The 18,767-nt window shown below is 38.2% G+C and overlaps 1 protein-coding gene across 1 annotated transcript; it reads left to right on the forward strand.

The window, feature by feature from the left end:
• The first annotated feature begins 7,172 nt into the window (after positions 1-7,172).
• On the forward strand, positions 7,173-11,016 carry LOC124278100 (gastrin/cholecystokinin type B receptor-like). The gene is made up of 3 exons (XM_046713846.1): positions 7,173-7,249; positions 7,281-7,299; positions 9,545-11,016. The coding sequence occupies exon 3, from the start codon at positions 9,610-9,612 to the stop codon at positions 10,876-10,878; it is 1,269 nt and encodes a 422-aa protein (XP_046569802.1). The 5' UTR covers positions 7,173-7,249; positions 7,281-7,299; positions 9,545-9,609; the 3' UTR covers positions 10,879-11,016.
• The last annotated feature ends 7,751 nt before the right edge of the window (positions 11,017-18,767 follow it).

The raw sequence follows: 18,767 nt of genomic DNA on the forward strand, positions 1-18,767 counted from the left end.
AAAAGATTATATATTGTTTATATTTAGGGTGTCTTTGAATATATTTAAGAGCCGTCAATATGGCGTTTGCTTCTGCTGTAAAATAGAGCTATTATCTGGTATTCTAGAAGATATTGTCCTGGATCCAATGACAGTGGCACATGCAACTGCGCCACCATCCTTGGACCCATCTGTATAAGGACTTGTAAGTATTATATTTACTTTTTAATTGATTATATTCTTGTTTATATTGTAATTCATTAGTTTCTGATTTTTTAATTGCAGTTAATGTTAGGTCGACTTGTGGCCGAACCAATTGCCAAGGAGGAGAAGAAAGAAGTCGGGAAGGTCGGGAAGCTATATTTTCTAGCTCAATGCCGGCAGCAGCAATAAATGGCTAAATCTGAGCCCAAGAGGCGGAACAAGAGAAGTCTTTGTGTTGTATAAATCTTATAAAGAGGATTGAACACAGTTGAATGCAGGATTAGACTCGTTAGAATAGAGTTTTGTTATATACTGTAAGGATAAATTTATACAACGTTGGTTAAGTGATGGCTCATCTGCCTCAGCATAGAGACTGTCAGCAGGAGAAGTTCTAAAAGACCCAAGACAAAGTCTTAGGCCTTGGTAGTGAATAGAATCTAAGAGTGTTAGGTTACTGTTGCAGGTTCCACCATATGCGATTGAGCCATAATCAAGTTTGTAGCGGACTAGTGAACGATATATAGGTGTAGGAGGGAAGTATAATCCCCTTCCCACTTTGAATTAGAAACTACTTTCAATAAATACAGTGCCTTCAGGCATTTATTTTTCAGGGATTTAATATGAAACCCAGAATTATATGTGAATCTAAACTAAAATAATCATGATTTAATAAGATATGTAGTACATCCTTAACATGAGTGTATATTCTCTTAACACCTGCACAAACACTTTTGTTGACAAACCATGTTTGCCTTTATTGCTTTTATTGACATGTATGCCTTATTGCCTTGTAATGTTCCGCCATGTTTGCCTTTATCTCTGCAAGTAGTGAAAACATTGTGAGTTGATTGAAGCATGGTATAATCATCAGGTGACAACCAGGTCTAACACGCACCAACCAACATGTATTGTCTGAGATGTTCAATAGGTATGAATATAAATCAATATCAGTATAAATATCTCTATTCCTTTCTGTTCATTTATTTTATTTAAAATAAAGTTAGATGGCAAAATATATCTGAAACAAGAAAATTGTTTAGGAATTTGTATTTGTAACAAAATTACGTATCTATGTGGTTAATATATGGAAAGGCTGTAGATAAACCTCTTTACTTAAGAAAACTTAACAATAAAAGTAAAATAAATGACAACTGTCTCATACTTGAGGATTGAGTGTTAAAGCTGCATCAATGTAGTCAAAATGGAGGTTTATGTTGGTTCCATGATTGGCTGAATCATTTAGGATCCCAGGCAGTCAGGCCAGGAATTTGGCAAAGAACTGCTCATTCACATGGGCCCGTTATCCATGCAGTGACTCAAAGACAGATAGATACGAGAGCTAGATTTACCTATTGGAGATTGTAGACTGCCTTCAAGACCTTACAATAAACAGTTTAGGTTCTGCCTTTACCAGCTTCCTGCCTAACCCTGTGCTTGCTAATGTATACTTTGTGTGCTGACGATACGGTGCCTGACTCGGAGAAAGTGCAATCCCAAATATAAGATATGTTATAATTAAGAGTGGACAGAAGAAAACGTTGCCAGAATATCCTGGCCACTGGTCAACATGCTGGTCCAGCCAACAATGGCAGTTTAATATATCTGCAACCCGATCCCTGAAATCATTTGCAGATGATAACAGGCACTGAACTTCAGGAAAATCTACATTTGCTTTATTTCGTGATATGGCATTGTTGAGACAGTGAGTGGAAGGTAAAATAATTTCGTTCAGGGACTGTGTGACCATGACAAATAATGCAAACTTGAATTGTATACAACTGTACCGGAATTAGAAACATATGCAAGTAGTGGTTTCATATCTCCAAGTAAAGGACCGGGTCTGCTTCTACAACTTTTCAACTAAACCGTCGGCCGAAATAAACTTTATCATAGTTTATAATCAATCTAGTTTGAAACCCACAAAGAATGGATGCATGAACTTGAACGCATTGTAAAGATCAATATCTCAACGAAAAAAATGAAAAATAACAGCCACACAGTCAACCGATACTGGCATTGAGGTATCGTGGGAAGAACAATATTCAATGTAATGGCCAATGGGGACACACACGCATCGTTTACGATAAATGACATGTCACATTTTTACAGTATACGAGGCACCCGACTAGAATCTGTACTTTACTGAGAAAGTATAACCCCAAATATAACATATGTTCCATTTGACCTATTTCTAAAAGCCATTGTGTATTAGTCTATTGTTAGTTAAGTGGAACGGAAATATGACCTGAACCACTTCCCGATATCAGATACTGAGTCGTGCCCTCTTGCCGGATTGTACAGTATAGGATGCACGGAGGTTTCTGCCAGCCACCGAGTCACCATGGCAAGTATATAGTGTGTGAAATAGTGCATGTTACCAAACCACTAACATTGTTATACCCCGTGCTTAAACTATGACAGGATATTCGCCTCACAATTATAATGATAGTGATTATCCAACTAGTTGTTCCATGATTTTCCCCTCTTCATATGTATGACGATGACTTATATACTAACGGAATAAGTAACTGTGCAAAAAACAAAATTGCATAAAATTAACGTTATTGGAAAAGTTATAAAAATAACCCTAAACAAACATGTAGCAAAGCACTTTGCATGAAATTTGATGTAACGTATATTGAAAATGGACCAACGGTCGATTATTCTCTAGCCTCTGAAAGTTGTGGAAAACACGTTAATTTAAATCTAAACTGCGCGTACCTATGCCACTAATCACAGTAATTCAGCGTGTCCGCGCCGTTGGGATGGTGGAGACTGGAATGGCCCAAAATGAAGTGGCCAGACATTTTGGTGTCCGTCGAAACACGATCCCATCTCTGTGGACACGTTTCCAACATAACGGGAACACGAGAGATTTTCCTCCGACCGGCCGTCCACATTCGGCTGACCACATCTAAAGACAACCACTTTCGGCTGACCCATCTAAAGGAATCGATTCCAGACTGCCAGTTTGACTGCTCGGACCTTTCCTGGCTTACGTCCAATCAGTTCCAGGACAATACGGAACCGACTGAGGGAGCACAACATCCGGTGCCTTGTGCTGACAGCATCTACGGTACAGGAGACACGATTGGGATGGTATTTGTTCACTGACGAGTCGAAATTTATCTGGACAGCTCAAATGGCAGGGCAAGGGTGAACGGTATGCTAACGCGTCTGTTTTTAACGTCGACGGTGTGGTGGTGGGGAGTTATGGTATGGGAAGGCATCACCCCTCAACGTCGGACACTACTTGTTATTGTCAATGATAATTTGACAGGTCTGCGATATTACTGGCCTCATGTGCAGGCCAGTCGTATATCATGTAAATTCAAAGACAGTGACGTAACCTCACGCTTCAGCAAGATAATCCCCGTCCTCACGTCGCTCGTGTTCTGACAGATTTCCTGAGACAACAGAACATTCCGGTACTCACCTGGACAGCTGTTTCTCCGGACCTGTCCCCTATCGAGCACGCTTGGGATGAAATGGAGCAACGTTTACGTCAAGCCCAGAATCACACACGATACTGAATTCGTAGGGCGTGTCACGATGCCTAGTGTCAAATCATACTGATTTCGATATTATCCTGTCAACAGTTAAACAGTGATGAAGGAAAATACGCATTTAAAAATGGAACGACATCAAATAATGCACAGTAGTATATTTTTAGCATATCATTTCAGGAGCTTTAGTGAGTGAGTTAAAATTTATCGTCACATCGGCAATATTTCAGCCATTTCAGTACATTTGCTTCCTGCATGGACCCTAGCTGGATTTACACAATCCCTTCAGCTATTAGCAATTTTGGATATTCTAGCCACAAATTAAAAGAACATATATTCTACGATTAAAAATAATAGTAGATTTAAATTTACATTGAATGCTTTGGGACTTACGTACCCTCTCAGGAGGACAATAATTTTACAATACTTCAACCCCCTTTGAGGGTACAGCCACTAACAATCGCAGTTATTAATCTAAACTACCAATAATAAAATATTTATCTATTTACAGACCATTTATCAAAATGTATCTAGTAATTCTATTTCCTTTAAAAATTCAATGATTAAATGATAATAAACATTAAACAGACCCTTCACTGTTTTGATATTGAAATATTTATGCCTTGTGATGGAAAAATCAAAACAGTCAAACAGGACATGCTTGACCGTGATTCTTTCATGGCAAGGGATGCAAAACGGAGGATCCTCACCTTTCAATAGGTATTCATGAGTATATCTCGTATGTCCAATACGACATGATGACCTCATCAAATGTTGACTGACAACCCAAGTAGGTGTAACCAATATAGGGTTTTATTCATGTAATTTATTTATTGAGTGAGTGAGTTAAAATTTAAAGTCACTCTGGCAATATTACAGCCATATCGTGACTAAAACAAGTTACAGATTAATATATATTAAAGGTAAATTATAAAAACCTGTCAACGAAGGACAGTAAAACAACTAGATTATCACAGGTAGAAATTTAAAACTAGTAACCAAATCTAAAACATTTAACTATACACGACAATACAATATGAAACCAGGCTGTAATTTATTGATACCTACCTGGGTGTCCCACTTCTTCTGCATCAGATCACGGATGTAAGTTCTAATGCTTTGTAATCAGAGTACGGGATAAGAAGTGGTGTCACAGATTTGTTGAGTGCTGCCTTGGCAGCAAGATCGGCCATTGTGTTCCCAGGATGTACGTCACATCGGCAATATTTCAGCCATATCGTGACGACAGAAAGCCATAAAGTAAGAATAAATCTTTTATTACTTTATAAAAAGCGAGGGACATGTACAGTATAACAACTAGATTATCACATAATTTTAAAACTAGTTTGTGAGCATGTTAAATATTTATTTATTGCAAACAATTCGGGGTGTCAGCGTTTCTAAAAATTATGTCTGGGAGGATATTCTCAAAAGGTTTACTTGGGAACTATATGAGCGTAATGCCTTTATACCTGGCAGGGTTTCATTTATCATTATGATCTTTATATGCTAGGCTTCATTCATAAAGGGTCAAGTGACGTATGGCATATGTACAGAAGAGTTTATTTGAAATAATAGAACTAAGGGTGTAATCATAATGCTTAATGTGTTGCAAATGTGACAAATCTGACACATCGTGACATACAGATCAAAAGTTCAAACAGCTCTAGCAAACATCAGTTGTAGAGGTCAACCTCCCAAAATGGAAATGACAAACAAGAAGCACTCGGTCATTCAATATCTTGAGTACCCGAGATGGATTTCCATATTGAAAATTTGAATAAAAATGTGCCATTTGTATGCCTAATAATGACCGCCTGATGTGTTTTTCCATACTGTTAAGAAAGTTTGTACAACTTACAGTTGTATATAATTCAAACAAAAACAAAGATTTTACAACCTTTTTAGAAATAGTGTTAGCTTGACCCTTCATTAATGACGCCGAGTATATAGATGGATATAATCGTCCCGTGTCTATAGGCAGTAGGTGTTATTGAAGTCTGAGAATAACGTTGAATCTGAAATCTGGTTTATGGACGTAATTAGACTAACGCTTAGTCTCTGAATAATATATAATTTTTATAGTAACAAATAAATCCATTTAGATTGAAAAGGAGCTCCAGCCAGATGGGACATCCTGAACCTGAGGGAATCTAGACTTGCTTCATTTTTGGCTTTAGCATTGCAACGAGGGCAAGGCAGAAGTGAGTGAGTGGATTAAAATTTAACGTCACATGGGCAATATTGTAGTCATATCGTGACGAGGATTTGAATAATAAATAAAGCCGTAATAAATAAAGTCAAATTATAAAACCCTGTCAACGAAGGACATTAACGGGGTCGGGGTGTCAGGCTCAATGACTTGGTTTACACATGTAATCGTATCCCAGTTGTGTAGATCGATGCTCATGCTATTGATCAGTGGATTGTCTGGTCCAGGTTCGATTATTTACAGACATATAGCTGGAATATTGCTGAGTGCGGCGTTAAACAACAAACAAACAAAAGAAACAAATTTGCTGGAATTGATAATAAATAGATGATTGACATGTAAGTATTTTCCAGTTTAGCCTTTCAATGAAACTGTTTAGATAATGAATATGTCATATGTAGCCTTTCTTTTTATCTTTATGAATAATGATCAATGTGTTTCCACATAATCAACCGTACATATATTTTCAAACATATATGTTTTAGTGTTTCATTGATTTTAGCGATTCAGTATTTCAATAATAATTCAATATAATGAGTCAAAACCCGTTGTGTCGAATTTGAACTAACCTATGATATCTTGGCATAAATCTACTGATCTACATGAAGAAGAAATACGATCACTTCCCAACTGCGGTCAAAGCTTTGTCTCAATCAATGTGACTTTATTTAGGTGTAGGAACATCAGATCCAGTTATTCTCCCTGTAAAACAAAGACCATTAGTCAACACACATTTCTTAGTCATGTTGCTAACCGTACTGATTTGTTTCTGTGGCTGTCATTTTTCTCACCAGCGAAACATCAAAGCAAATCCTAATCCATCACACAATTTGTTATAACAAGATAAACGCGTAACAGTCAGATGACTTCATCACCTCGCTTGGTGGTGATCGAATGACCTGTTGATCCTCGATACAGACATCAATTAAACGTCAAGTGGGAATATGTGCAACTAACAGGTCAACAGGCCTTTGACACGCTGAATTCAATGTAGTTGAAATTTGCGGCTCGTGGTGCCTTGTTAATTTCAATTTATTGACATATGAGTCCTCTCGAGATCGTATTAATGGACATAAATTTATACTGAAAATACACGTTTGGGCTGGAAAATAACTTCGAGACAACCGTAACTTCGATACACCTGGGGTTAAATAATACAGAACGAGATAATAAAGTTGTTACTTCGACACAAACGTAAGTTCGACATACCAAAAATAGACACGACTGTATCTAGTAATATTTCGTCTTTACGTTTTCAATTTCCAGAAGAACAACGGAATGGCAGTGGAGTTCCTGAATCACTGAGGCATGAAAGGAAACAACATAGTTTAATGTGTACGGCTTGCGTGTAACGTGGGTTTATCACCAGCTGATTTCCAGTTTTGAAACACGAAATCAGTGAGTATGGAACCAATGTGTGAAATCAATAAATAACATAAGATCAATGAATGATGAACACATTATATTGAAATAGAACAGGTTTAGAACAGTATACAGAAACGTACCCTTGGCCAAATGAGAATGCCCTCGGACGAGTCCATTCCGCTTCGTGTCGTTTACTTGGAACTGTCATGCTGTTTTATTAAATACATTTGATTGCGTTATATAAGAAACGAGGATACACAGGAACGAATATTTCACCTCTCGTCATCAGTTGACGGGAACAACTACATACGGTTTCGGTTTTGGGTTGCGGAGTATGTACAGAAACGTACCATATCTATATATGTAGTACCTGTGCCCACAAGGACCCCTTCAACGTTACTAGCAATACAACGGATCACACACGTGCCTCACGCAGTAAAAACCCCCAAATTAAATTCTGTGACACGTCCTAGGTTGTAAACTGGAATTGCAGAAAGTCATATTTCTGTGTGCATTAGAAAAATAGGTAAGAAGGCCACGAATAATTCTTGAATAAAGTTCTTGAATGTTCCGGAGTTGATACATCTGGGCGGATAACTCAAATATATATTTGACGCAGACCGCCAAAGAAAAACAAAGCTTGAATAAATGGCACTTGAGACACTGCCAGAGCTCCATTCATTTGCAGTCACATACAAACATCGACTGCCGCATAACAATTTATCAGCTGAGTAAATCAAGATTGATCTATCAATATATCAATGAAATAAGGTCCGTTTTTCAAAATATCAATAACTAAAGACGCAAATGTCAGATACCTATTCGATACCTTAACAGTCTGATGGTCACTATGTAGGTGTTTAGACTAATCCCAGTCATCTTTCATAGCATCATGGGACCCTCTATTATCGCGGTAGTTAATGTTGTCGCCATCAGGATTATGAACGGCTACTGACATTTAGCATTTTATATATATTTTCAGTTGACTGATGTTTAATCTTCATTTCTGTCACAAGTAATGTGTCACATGGTCGCAACTCGTTTAATACCATTGCGGCAATTCCGATTGTCGCATTTGACCCGGAAATTGAAGCAACTCTCTATTATCGCGGTATTGCTATTTTCTTACTATGGCAGGCGGTACGAGCAGATGACACTGTGAAACGTTTACTAAAACAAGTAACGAATCTAAATAGTTTGATCATTTAAAAATATTTATGAATTTCATTCACATTAGTTATATCATCATGTTTTTAACCCAAACATCAGAAACTTCTATTCATCTGGATACAAGGTAACAATAACGTTACAAAATATTGTTTTTCCGGCTTAAAACGTACCATACAAGTTGCTGCCGTGTGCAGAGTGAAGTTGCATAAATACGTCACTTCCTGAGATATTTTTAGGCCGGAAAATACGAAAATGACCTTATAGTTGTCGCAGGATTGCTTTTGATGAAGTAAGGTTTGATTCATGCTAGATGTAATGGCAGTAGGGGTCATGCTAGTTTCAAAATGTTCTAGAACTTACTGAAAAGATGAATGCTTTAATATTTCTCCGATTACACATAACATTCAAATGAAATAGATGACTTTTTCAAGAACGATGAATATACTTTACGTAATTTGCATATGTAAACAGCCGATGCGGGGCGTGGTGTTTCTGCTTTCCCGATGTTTCCGCGTGCCAATATAATAGAGAGCCCGCGATAATAGAGAGTCCAAGTATAATACTCACAAATACCAGTACAGTAGGTTTAGAATCATGTGAGTGGATCATATCTGTCTTGAAGGGATCACATCTATTCTTTCTGAAGAAACATAAGTTTTAGGAAAAAAGGTATGTCAATTTCATTTTCCAACGAGTTGTTACAAATAGTAAATGTGTACAAATGAGGATGGGTAATTTTGGAGAGGAGAATAGTTATTGTTTTGTCAATCAGATGTTTGATAATACGATTTGAAAGTATTTCCAAGTTTACGTTAATTCAACATTCCTGGGAAAAACCTTGTGAATTCCCACACGTGACTAATACCAATGGAAATTTAAGCCAGTATGTATTTTTGTCTGTCGCTCTTTATGTGTTGATGATATTTTGATTGTAGAGGGATGGTTATTTTCGGATGAGAAAGTATTCTATATCATGTTATGTTATGTTATGATAGGAATCAATGAGTGAGTTAAAAATTATAGTCACAGCGGCAGTATTTCAGCCATATCGTGAGATAGGAATCAAACTTCATTTTACTAACAGAAATCAATTTTCATTTTCATTCAGGACTCATCTTGTCATTCCCTCATCACGAGTTCAGTACAAAGTATACAAGGCATATACTTTTCGCCATGTCGTTCAACATCACCAGTGTTTACGAATACAACAACGCATTTGCCCGTCTGTACATGCCGGTCATTGTATTCCTCGTTGTTCTCTTGGCTGTGGGTGTGGTGGGCAACTCGTTGGTGTGCTATGTGTACTATGTTAAGTTCAAGCCGTCCAACAACCGCTGTTTTATTGTTATAATCGGAATTCTAGATCTACTTACTTGTGTTGTCAGCATACCACTTCACATTCTGGAATTGAATTACAATGCAACATTTGGGACTTTCGGGTTATGTGAATTAATAATGACGTGCGTAACCTTCTTCTCCATGTCGTCTGCTGCTGTGTTGGTGGTAGTGGCCGTTGATCGCTACAGGAAGATATGCCAGCCCTTCAAGAGACAGATGACCCCCTTTTCAGCCAAAATATCGTCCGTAATAGTCTGTGTCGTTTCTGGGCTGTTTTCAATCCCCTCGTCTGTCATAGATGGACCTAGAACTATATCTCTGGGTGAGGTTAATGCCACAATATGCAGTCAAAGAGATGAAGACTCTGACCTTCACATAGTGTATTCCGGTATTCAGATTTTCCTTTTTGTTGGAGCCTTAGTGTCCCTCGTTGTGCTGTATGGACTGATATGGCACCAGATTCGTAGAAAGCAAACTATCAGAAGGCGATTTTCAGAATGCAAAAATACAGACAACACTCTAAGGCCATGTTTAACAGGTCAAACACATTCTGCAAGAACGTCAGATAATGATTGTTGCCAACCACTCAACTGTGACACCACTCAGGTTGGTGAGGAAAACAATGCAAACACTGTGATTAGAACGCATACCTACAGACATGAAGCGGACAATGGAACACCTTTGAATCTTATACAGAACAATGTGAGATGTGAGAGTGGTTCTCAGTCCAGGAGTGACGAAACAGTCATTACCTACTGCTTTGGTCAAGCCAGTTCACCATCATTCATGCCAGCATTGTCGACACTACGACCCACGTCGACGCCAGCACATTCTCAGGGGAAACATGGAACAGGCAAAATTACGATGGTACTCTTTCTTATTACGCTTGTATTCATCTTGAGTTATCTCCCTTATTTGGCCCTGACCGTTGCCAGATCTACACATCCCGACATCCTCGACGAGACACCTGTAGCTGGGGCCATCTTGGAGAGATCATACTTCATACAAAGTATCTCCAATCCACTCATATATAGTTTCTGTAATGCTATATTCAGACGACGCCTTAGGTCGATGTGCCGCTGTACTCAAATGAAATTCCTTTGAGTACCGCATTTCAACATTTAGTTACTTAAGATGCTTTAGAAATCTAAGATATTAAGTGTTGCTCATACTCTTCTTACAAACCGAGGAGGGGGAAGGGGAGGGAGGGCGTCCTGTCATTTCCAGGTGTACCCACCATATGTTCCTGTGATGGATGGTTTATTTGCCAAGGTAGTCATTTTCTTATCCAGAACTCTGTTATACAATCCCTATTATCGCCCATGCCGTAGATAATTACCTACCAGTCTTGTGTATATTGTAACGTGTTACTCACAGACATTACCATGTTGCTTACAGACGGTGTCCCCGCCGTAAAACAGCCAAACTCACTCACTCACTCTTACAGACGTCGTCTTTGTAATGCATTCTTTGTAATTTTACACAGCAAGACTGTCTCCTGATAGACATTTATACCCTTGCATACAAAGTGCGTTTTTTCGCGCTATCCACATGGCAAATAGGTTAAAGACGCATGTAGATAATCACTTTATATGTTTAACCCATGACGTTAATCCTATGTAACATTTTTAGACTTATTTCTGATATTTTCATTTGATATAAGTAATATGTAGGCATTGACTTTGTACGCAACGATAATCAGTCTAAAACTATATGAATACATTACTGCCAAGTCTTTGTCACTAGGAGTGAGTGAGTGAGCGAGTTTTACGCCGCACTCAGCAATATTCCAGCTATATGGCGGCGGTCTGTAAATAATCGAGTCTGGACAAGACAATACAGTGATCAACAGCATGAGAATCGATCTGCGCAATTGGGAACCAATGACATGTGTCAATCAAGTCAGCAAGCCTGACCACCCGATCCAGTTAGTCGCCTCTTACGACAAGCATGGGTTACTGAAAATCAATATTCTAACCCGGACCTTGACGGGTATTGTCAGGGACCAGTGCTTATCATTAAAGACTTATTATCATGCCTCTCTTGTCTTGCTGTAGTACTCACATACTGAGAAATTTTGGCCTGCATAGTCAATAACGATGAGATGCGAAAACTATTTTCGAATCGTTTTGTAGGTTATTATGATTTGAAGATATCAACATTTATGACATTACTAACTTGTATGTTCACATTATGGCAATCATTTTGCTTGATAACAGTTTCACGTCTATTTCGGGACTCGATGACATTTGTGAACAAAAGATTTGTGTTGTGATGGCATCTGCTGATACAACTTCCTTGTACATCGTCATTATCTCGTTCCGGTCGAGTGTGCTCGAAGTTTCCTGTCACAGTGGTGTGTGTCACAAACGTTTTAGAACGAAACTGAATATGGCGATAATGAACAGAGAGAAATTGAGAATGAGAAGCATGAAACTGAGTGAGTGAGTGAGTTAAAATTTAAAGTCACTTTGGCAATATTTCAGCCATATCGTGACTAAAACAAGTTATAGATTAACAATAAGTAAAGATAGATTATAAAATCCTGTCAACAAAGGACAGTAAAACAACTAGAACATCACATATATAAATGTAAAACTAGCAATTAAATCTAAAACATTTTTACTATAGAGGACAACACAATATAAAAATAGGCTATAGATCGCCAACAACTGAGGGTATATCACCAAACCAGGGACCAAGGGGACTTACAGTACCTTTGGTACCTGCATGGACCCTAGTTGGATTTACACCAGCCCTTCAGCCGTTGGCGATTATTAGAAATGTTAGCCAAAATTAAAATAACAAGAATACTACGTTTAAAACTCTTGGTAAGTTTAAAATGACTTTCAAAGTTTTGGGACTTACGTACCCTCTCAGCGGGACAAAAAATTTACGATACTTTAACCCCTCTTGAGGGTACGGCCACTAACAATCTAAGTTACTAATCAAAACTACCAGTCATTAAAACACATCTATCTACAGAACATATTTATCAAAATTCATTAATTAAATCAATTTCTTTTAAAAAAGCAAGAATTAAATGAAGATGAACAGTATTAAAAAGATCCTTAACAGTTTTAACATTGAAATATTTATCCCTTATGATGGAGAATTCAACACAGTCAAGCAGGAGATGCTTGACTGTGACTCTCTCATCACAAGGGATACAAAACGGAGGATCTTCACCTTTTAACAAATATTTGTGAGTTTACCTTGTATGGCCAATGTGACATCGTCGCATGGTGACCTCTTCAAATCTGGACTGACAACCCAAGTAGGTGTAACCAATATAGGGTTTTATTTCATGTAATTTATTAATACTTACTTGGGTGTCCCACTTCTTCTGCATCAGATCGCGGATGTAAGTTCTAATGCTAGCTTTGTAATCAGAGTTTGGAATAAGAAGTGGTGTCACAGATTTGTTGAGTGCTGCCTTGGCAGCAAGATCAGCCAGTGTTTTCCCAGAAATGCCAACATGGCTGGGTAACCAACAAAAGACGATGTCGCATTGGCCAGTAGCAAGCTCATTATACAATTCAATAATTTCTAATAAAAGTGGATGTTTACTAGAAAGATTTTTAATAGCCTGAACACACGAAAGAGAATCGGAAAAGATTATGTATTGTTTATATTTACGGTGTTTATTAATATATTTAAGAGATGTTAATATGGCGTTAGCTTCCGCTGTGAAAATAGAGCTATTATTTGGTAGTCAAGAAGATATTGTTCTGGATCCAATAACAGTGTCACAAGCCACCGCGCCACCATCCTTGGATCCATCTGTAAATAAGGATTTATATGTATTATATTTATTTCTTAATTGACTAAATTCTTGTTTATACTGTAAATCATTAGTTTCGGCTTTTTTAAATGTGGTTAATGTTAAGTCAACGTCTGGCCTCACCAATTGCCAAGGAGGAGAAGAAAGAAGACGAGAAGGAGATATATTCTCCATCTCAATTCCGGCAGCAGCAATGAATGGTTTAATTCTGTGTCCAAGAGGCGGAACAAGAGAAGACTTTTTGTTATACAAATCCTCATAAAGAGGATTGAAGACACAGTTAAATGCAGGGTTAGATTCGTTAGAATATAGTTTGGTAATATATTGTAAAGATAATTTTATACGGCGTTGGGTAAGAGAAGGCTCATCTGCCTCGACGTAGAGACTATCAACTGGAGAAGTTCTAAATGATCCAAGACAAAGTCTGAGACCTTGGTGGTGGATAGAATCAAGTAGTTTAAGGTAGCTTTTGCAAGCTCCGCCATATACGATCGAGCCAAAATCAAGTTTAGATCGCACCAATGATCTATATAAGTGAAGGAGGGTAGTTTGATCCCCTCCCACGTTGAATTGGAGACAACCTTTAACAAATCGAGTGCCTTCAGGCATTTAGCTTTAAGGGATTTAATATGTGGCAGGAATATTAAATGGGAATCGAAAATAAGACCCAAGAATTTGGCCTCCTTGACGACTTTGATAGGGGTGCAATTTAAAAATAGTTCAGGGTCTTTATGCGGTTTGTATTTTCTACAAAAATGTATACAATTAGTTTTCGATTTAGAAAATTTAAACCCGTTTACAAGACACCATTTATTTATTTTGTTTCAACATAACTGCAGTTGCCGTTCAATAGTATGCATATTTTTACCACGACAAGAAATATTAAAATCATCCACAAATAGTGATCCATCAATTGAATCATTTAAACCCTTTGATAAACTATTGATCTTGATGCTAAGACAGAATACTGCCTTGGGGGACACCCTGATCCTGATTACAATGATCAGACAGGGTTGAACCCACTCGGACTTGAAATTTATTTTAAAAACTTTGATATAAAAAGAGGCAAACGGCCTCTCAAACCAAAATCACGTAAGTCCTTTAAAATGCCATGCTTCCAGGTCGTATCATAAGCTTTCTCAAGATAAAAGAAAATTGATACAGCATGTTGTTTAGTTACAATTGCATTTTTAACAAAGGATTCTAAACGTACCAAATGATCAATGGTACTACGATTTTTCCTGAAACCACATTGAATATTTGATATAAGGTCATTGGTTTCAAGATACCAAGTTAATCTATACTACCCATCAAATGTTTAGACTCACTCAAAGCATTCACTATATGTTATGTTTATATATATGGTTGCATCGAAGATGAATTTCTCCACTAACTTGGGGGAACCAACTGCAAACCTTATGCAGACGACTTTCACCAGGATCATGCATCAAAGTGCTTAAAAGCATGTATCAATATCGTGCATGTGAACAGCTGCGTTTTGGTGTAAAGTTTTGTTAAGAATTCGCCAATTCTCACCGAGTTTCAACATTTACTGAACTCATAACACTAATCTTTTCAACGTTACGAATTTGTTTTATAATACATCAGTTCATGTGTAAACAGTATCTTTATACAGAATTGAATATTTTGCAAAATCTAGTTTAGAATATTTGACTGAAGTAAGTGGCTATATTTACAATAGTGAGTGTAAACTTTTGATGGGTAGTATATTATTCACCATACGTTCCATGGTTTTACAGACACAGCTAGTTAGAGATATTGGTCTGTAATTCGACGGATCTGTATGATCCCTGCCAGGTTTTGGTATTGGGACTACAATGGCATTACGCCACGAAGGAGGAAATTCTCCAGACGTCCATATTTGGTCAAATATATCTAAAAGTGTCATCAGACATGGTTCAGGTAAGTGTTTCAGTAGCTGGTAATGTATATTATCATCACCCGCTGCAGTGTCATGAGCTTGCTAAAGAGCAGTATGTAGCTCATGTAATGAAAACACTTCGTTATAATCTTCACCGTTATTTGATTCGAAATTAAATTTTGTCTGTTCCTGTTGTTTCTGGTATCTCTGAAACTCGGGGACATAAATGTTTGGCAAGAGTTTCGCCAATTGTATTTGCAATTTTAGACTTGTCAGTAATTAAATGATCACTTTCTTTAAGATGGTGAACAGCAGATTTTGAACCTTTGCCTTTAATTCTTGAACCATGTTCCATACCTTTAAGTTATGGACCGTTGGATGATGGCGGAAATAACGCTCTGTCTTTTTCCTCGCTTTCTGGCTTGTCTACAATCTGTATTAAACCATGGTTTTCGTACATGTGGAGTCGTAGAGGACTTTGGTATACACTCATCAGCTATTTGCTTTAAAACAAAAGTTTGAATGGGATCAGTTTCATCACTGAAACATTCAGGTCGCAGTTTCGATTTACACATAGTTTGATATAACCAGTTAGCCTTCGAAAAGTTCCATCTTGTATACGATGGAGAATCAGATGGACTTATTTCTGAAAGGATAGTTGGGAAGTGGTCACTTTCACAAAGGTCATTATGAACAGACCAATCACATTCATTCAGGAGGTTAGAATCTGCAAGAGACAAATCCAGAGAAGAATAAGTGCCAGTTGCAGGATGCAGATAGGTGCTTGAATCATCATTAAATATGCACAGGTCATTATTGGAAATGAAATCTTCAAGTATTTTGCCTTTGGTGTTAGTGTTAGTACTGCCCCAGAGTGGGTTGTGACCGTTTAGGTCACCCATGATAACACATGGTTTCGGGAGTTGATCATAGAGTGATTGAAGATCAGTCTGTTGAAGTGCCGATGAAGGCGGAATATACAGAGAGCATAATGTAAATGCTACACCCAGAGTAAGTCGCACTGCAACAGCTTGGAGATTAGTGTTAAGTGTAACAGGCTGTGAATAACATCCTGTCGTATAAGGATAGTAGAACCTCCAGTGGCCCTATCACCCAGAGGGGGAAAATAATGATAGGCTTCAAACTGACGTAAGCTAAAATTATCTGTCCGTTTCAGATACGTCTCTTGCAGTCAGAACGCTGATGGTGTTAAATCCTGGATCAATAGCTGTATTTCATTAAAATTTGTCCGTAGTCCTCTACAGTTCCACTGCACGATATGTTTAGATAGACCTATCTTTTAGGTGGATTAATAAGGGATCTACCCCGCAACATTTTTCGAGGGCGACAAGCTATGTGCCCTAGAATGGACGTTTTCGGACACGTCCATGTCCTCAAGTGATCCGTATTTGTTAAATAATTTGATATTATCATCTGACCCTTTTGGGGCTCTGCCACTTTGTTTCCTCAAAGAATCTGGCTTCGGTTTGCCTTTGTTTTTAACTATTTGTTGAACGTTTGACGTTGATTGAGACCTTTGAGTCGACTGAGAAGATGTACCACGGTCATAAGATGGTTCTGATTGGATTTGGGGTGTGTCAGGAAGTGTTTCTGCAGTTTGTGTAGATATTGCAGGTGACAAAATCTTAGGAGAATCTGTTTTTATCCAAGTCAAGTTCGTCTGACAGCTGGCAGATGATTTAGTTACTGTTGGGGTTGTGTCTGAAGATATTTTTGCTGTGGAAGCATAAGTTTCCTTAATATCCGATCTCAAGACAAGCTTTTTGGCATTAGCAAAACTGATATTTTTAGTAAACTTTATCTTATTCATCTCCATCTGCTGTTTCCAAATGGGACAAACTTTTGAGAACGATGAGTGATCACCTGCACAATTGGTACACTTCTTAAAGGTACTGACACAATATTCTGTTGTATGTGTCTTCTCACCACAGTGAGCACACACAACAGACAATGTGCAAGTATTAACACCGTGTCCGTATTTCTGACATTTGAAACACCGCAGAGGACTTGGGATGTACACGTCAACTTTTACATTGCAGTAACCTGCCTTGACTGATGGTGGAGGATTCGGGGCAGAGAAATAAAAGAGATATGTATTGGTTTGCACAGTTTCATTATTTTTACGGGTTGTAAACCTTTTCACGTAAAGGACTCCTTGATCTTTCATCTCCGTTACAATGTCAATTTCCGTCATATCTGCAAAGAGACGATCTCGGTCTCGTACAATACCCTTACTGGTGTTAAGTGTTCTGTGTGCAGAGACCATAACCGGAACTCCTACAAACAGCTCTGTGGACAGCAGGTTAGTTGCTTGCTGTTTTCTGTGACACTTGAGTAATTGAGCTCCTGTACGCAAGCGTTTAATGTTTTTAATTTCACCTGCTATGCCGTGGACACCTTTTGATATCGCAAACGGATTTAGCTTCAATGGAGTTTTATCAAGAGTCTCAAGAACGAGAAAACGTGGCCAGTAATCAACGGATGTTGAGGGTCGCTGTTCGTCGTCATCAGTATCGAGTGGACGCTTCGTTTTTTTTGTTTGGGGTTTCGTAAGCCATGTTGAGTTTATTTTGATTCGTCATCCGAGCTCCCCACCCACCACGGAGTATCATAAAGACAATGCTGATAGCAAGTTGATTTCCAACTTGCAGCACCAAGGATACCCGGATGATATACTCAAGCAGAATAATCAACAAGTAATTATTCCACCAGATTGGCCCATGAGCCACTGCCTTCTGGACATAGGACTCTAGGCAAAATACTAAATTGGAGTTGTACAGTCAAAATACAAATTTAATATATTATCATGAAGCCGAGACAACTGACAAAATGTTTCTAAATCATTTTAAAAATTTGTACAGCAAAATTTACATGTAAAGGGCTTAGCATGACCAGCCGATTGATAGAACCGGGCCAGTTCTACCACCTGTCTAGGTGAAGTAAAGGGCGAATTGTGTGTTGGGCATAGGAACGCTGTTCCTGGAACCAGTGTCCTCAACCACCAGACTCCCGTCCTCCACCGACACAGGGGCGCAACCTACGGCAAACGGGTTGGTGGACCAAATATACCCCCGGGTCCACAACGGGGGGTTGAAGAGCGCTTAGCGTTACCCAGCACCCACCACGAGGAGGTGGCTCTTCACGGGTGCCAGCATGAAACTGATATTTCTAAGTATGAATACGACATTGACAAGAATAAAAAGAAAATATACAGATTAAGAAGAATAAAATGAATAAATGAATGAACGAGTGTTTATACTGGATGAACTACATAAGTATGAAGACTGGAAACAGTAACACCACAAT

The sequence above is a fragment of the Haliotis rubra genome, unplaced genomic scaffold (assembly GCF_003918875.1).
Source record: "Haliotis rubra isolate DU_JTF1 unplaced genomic scaffold, ASM391887v1 Scf231, whole genome shotgun sequence".
NCBI classification, from domain to species: domain Eukaryota; kingdom Metazoa; phylum Mollusca; class Gastropoda; order Lepetellida; family Haliotidae; genus Haliotis; species Haliotis rubra.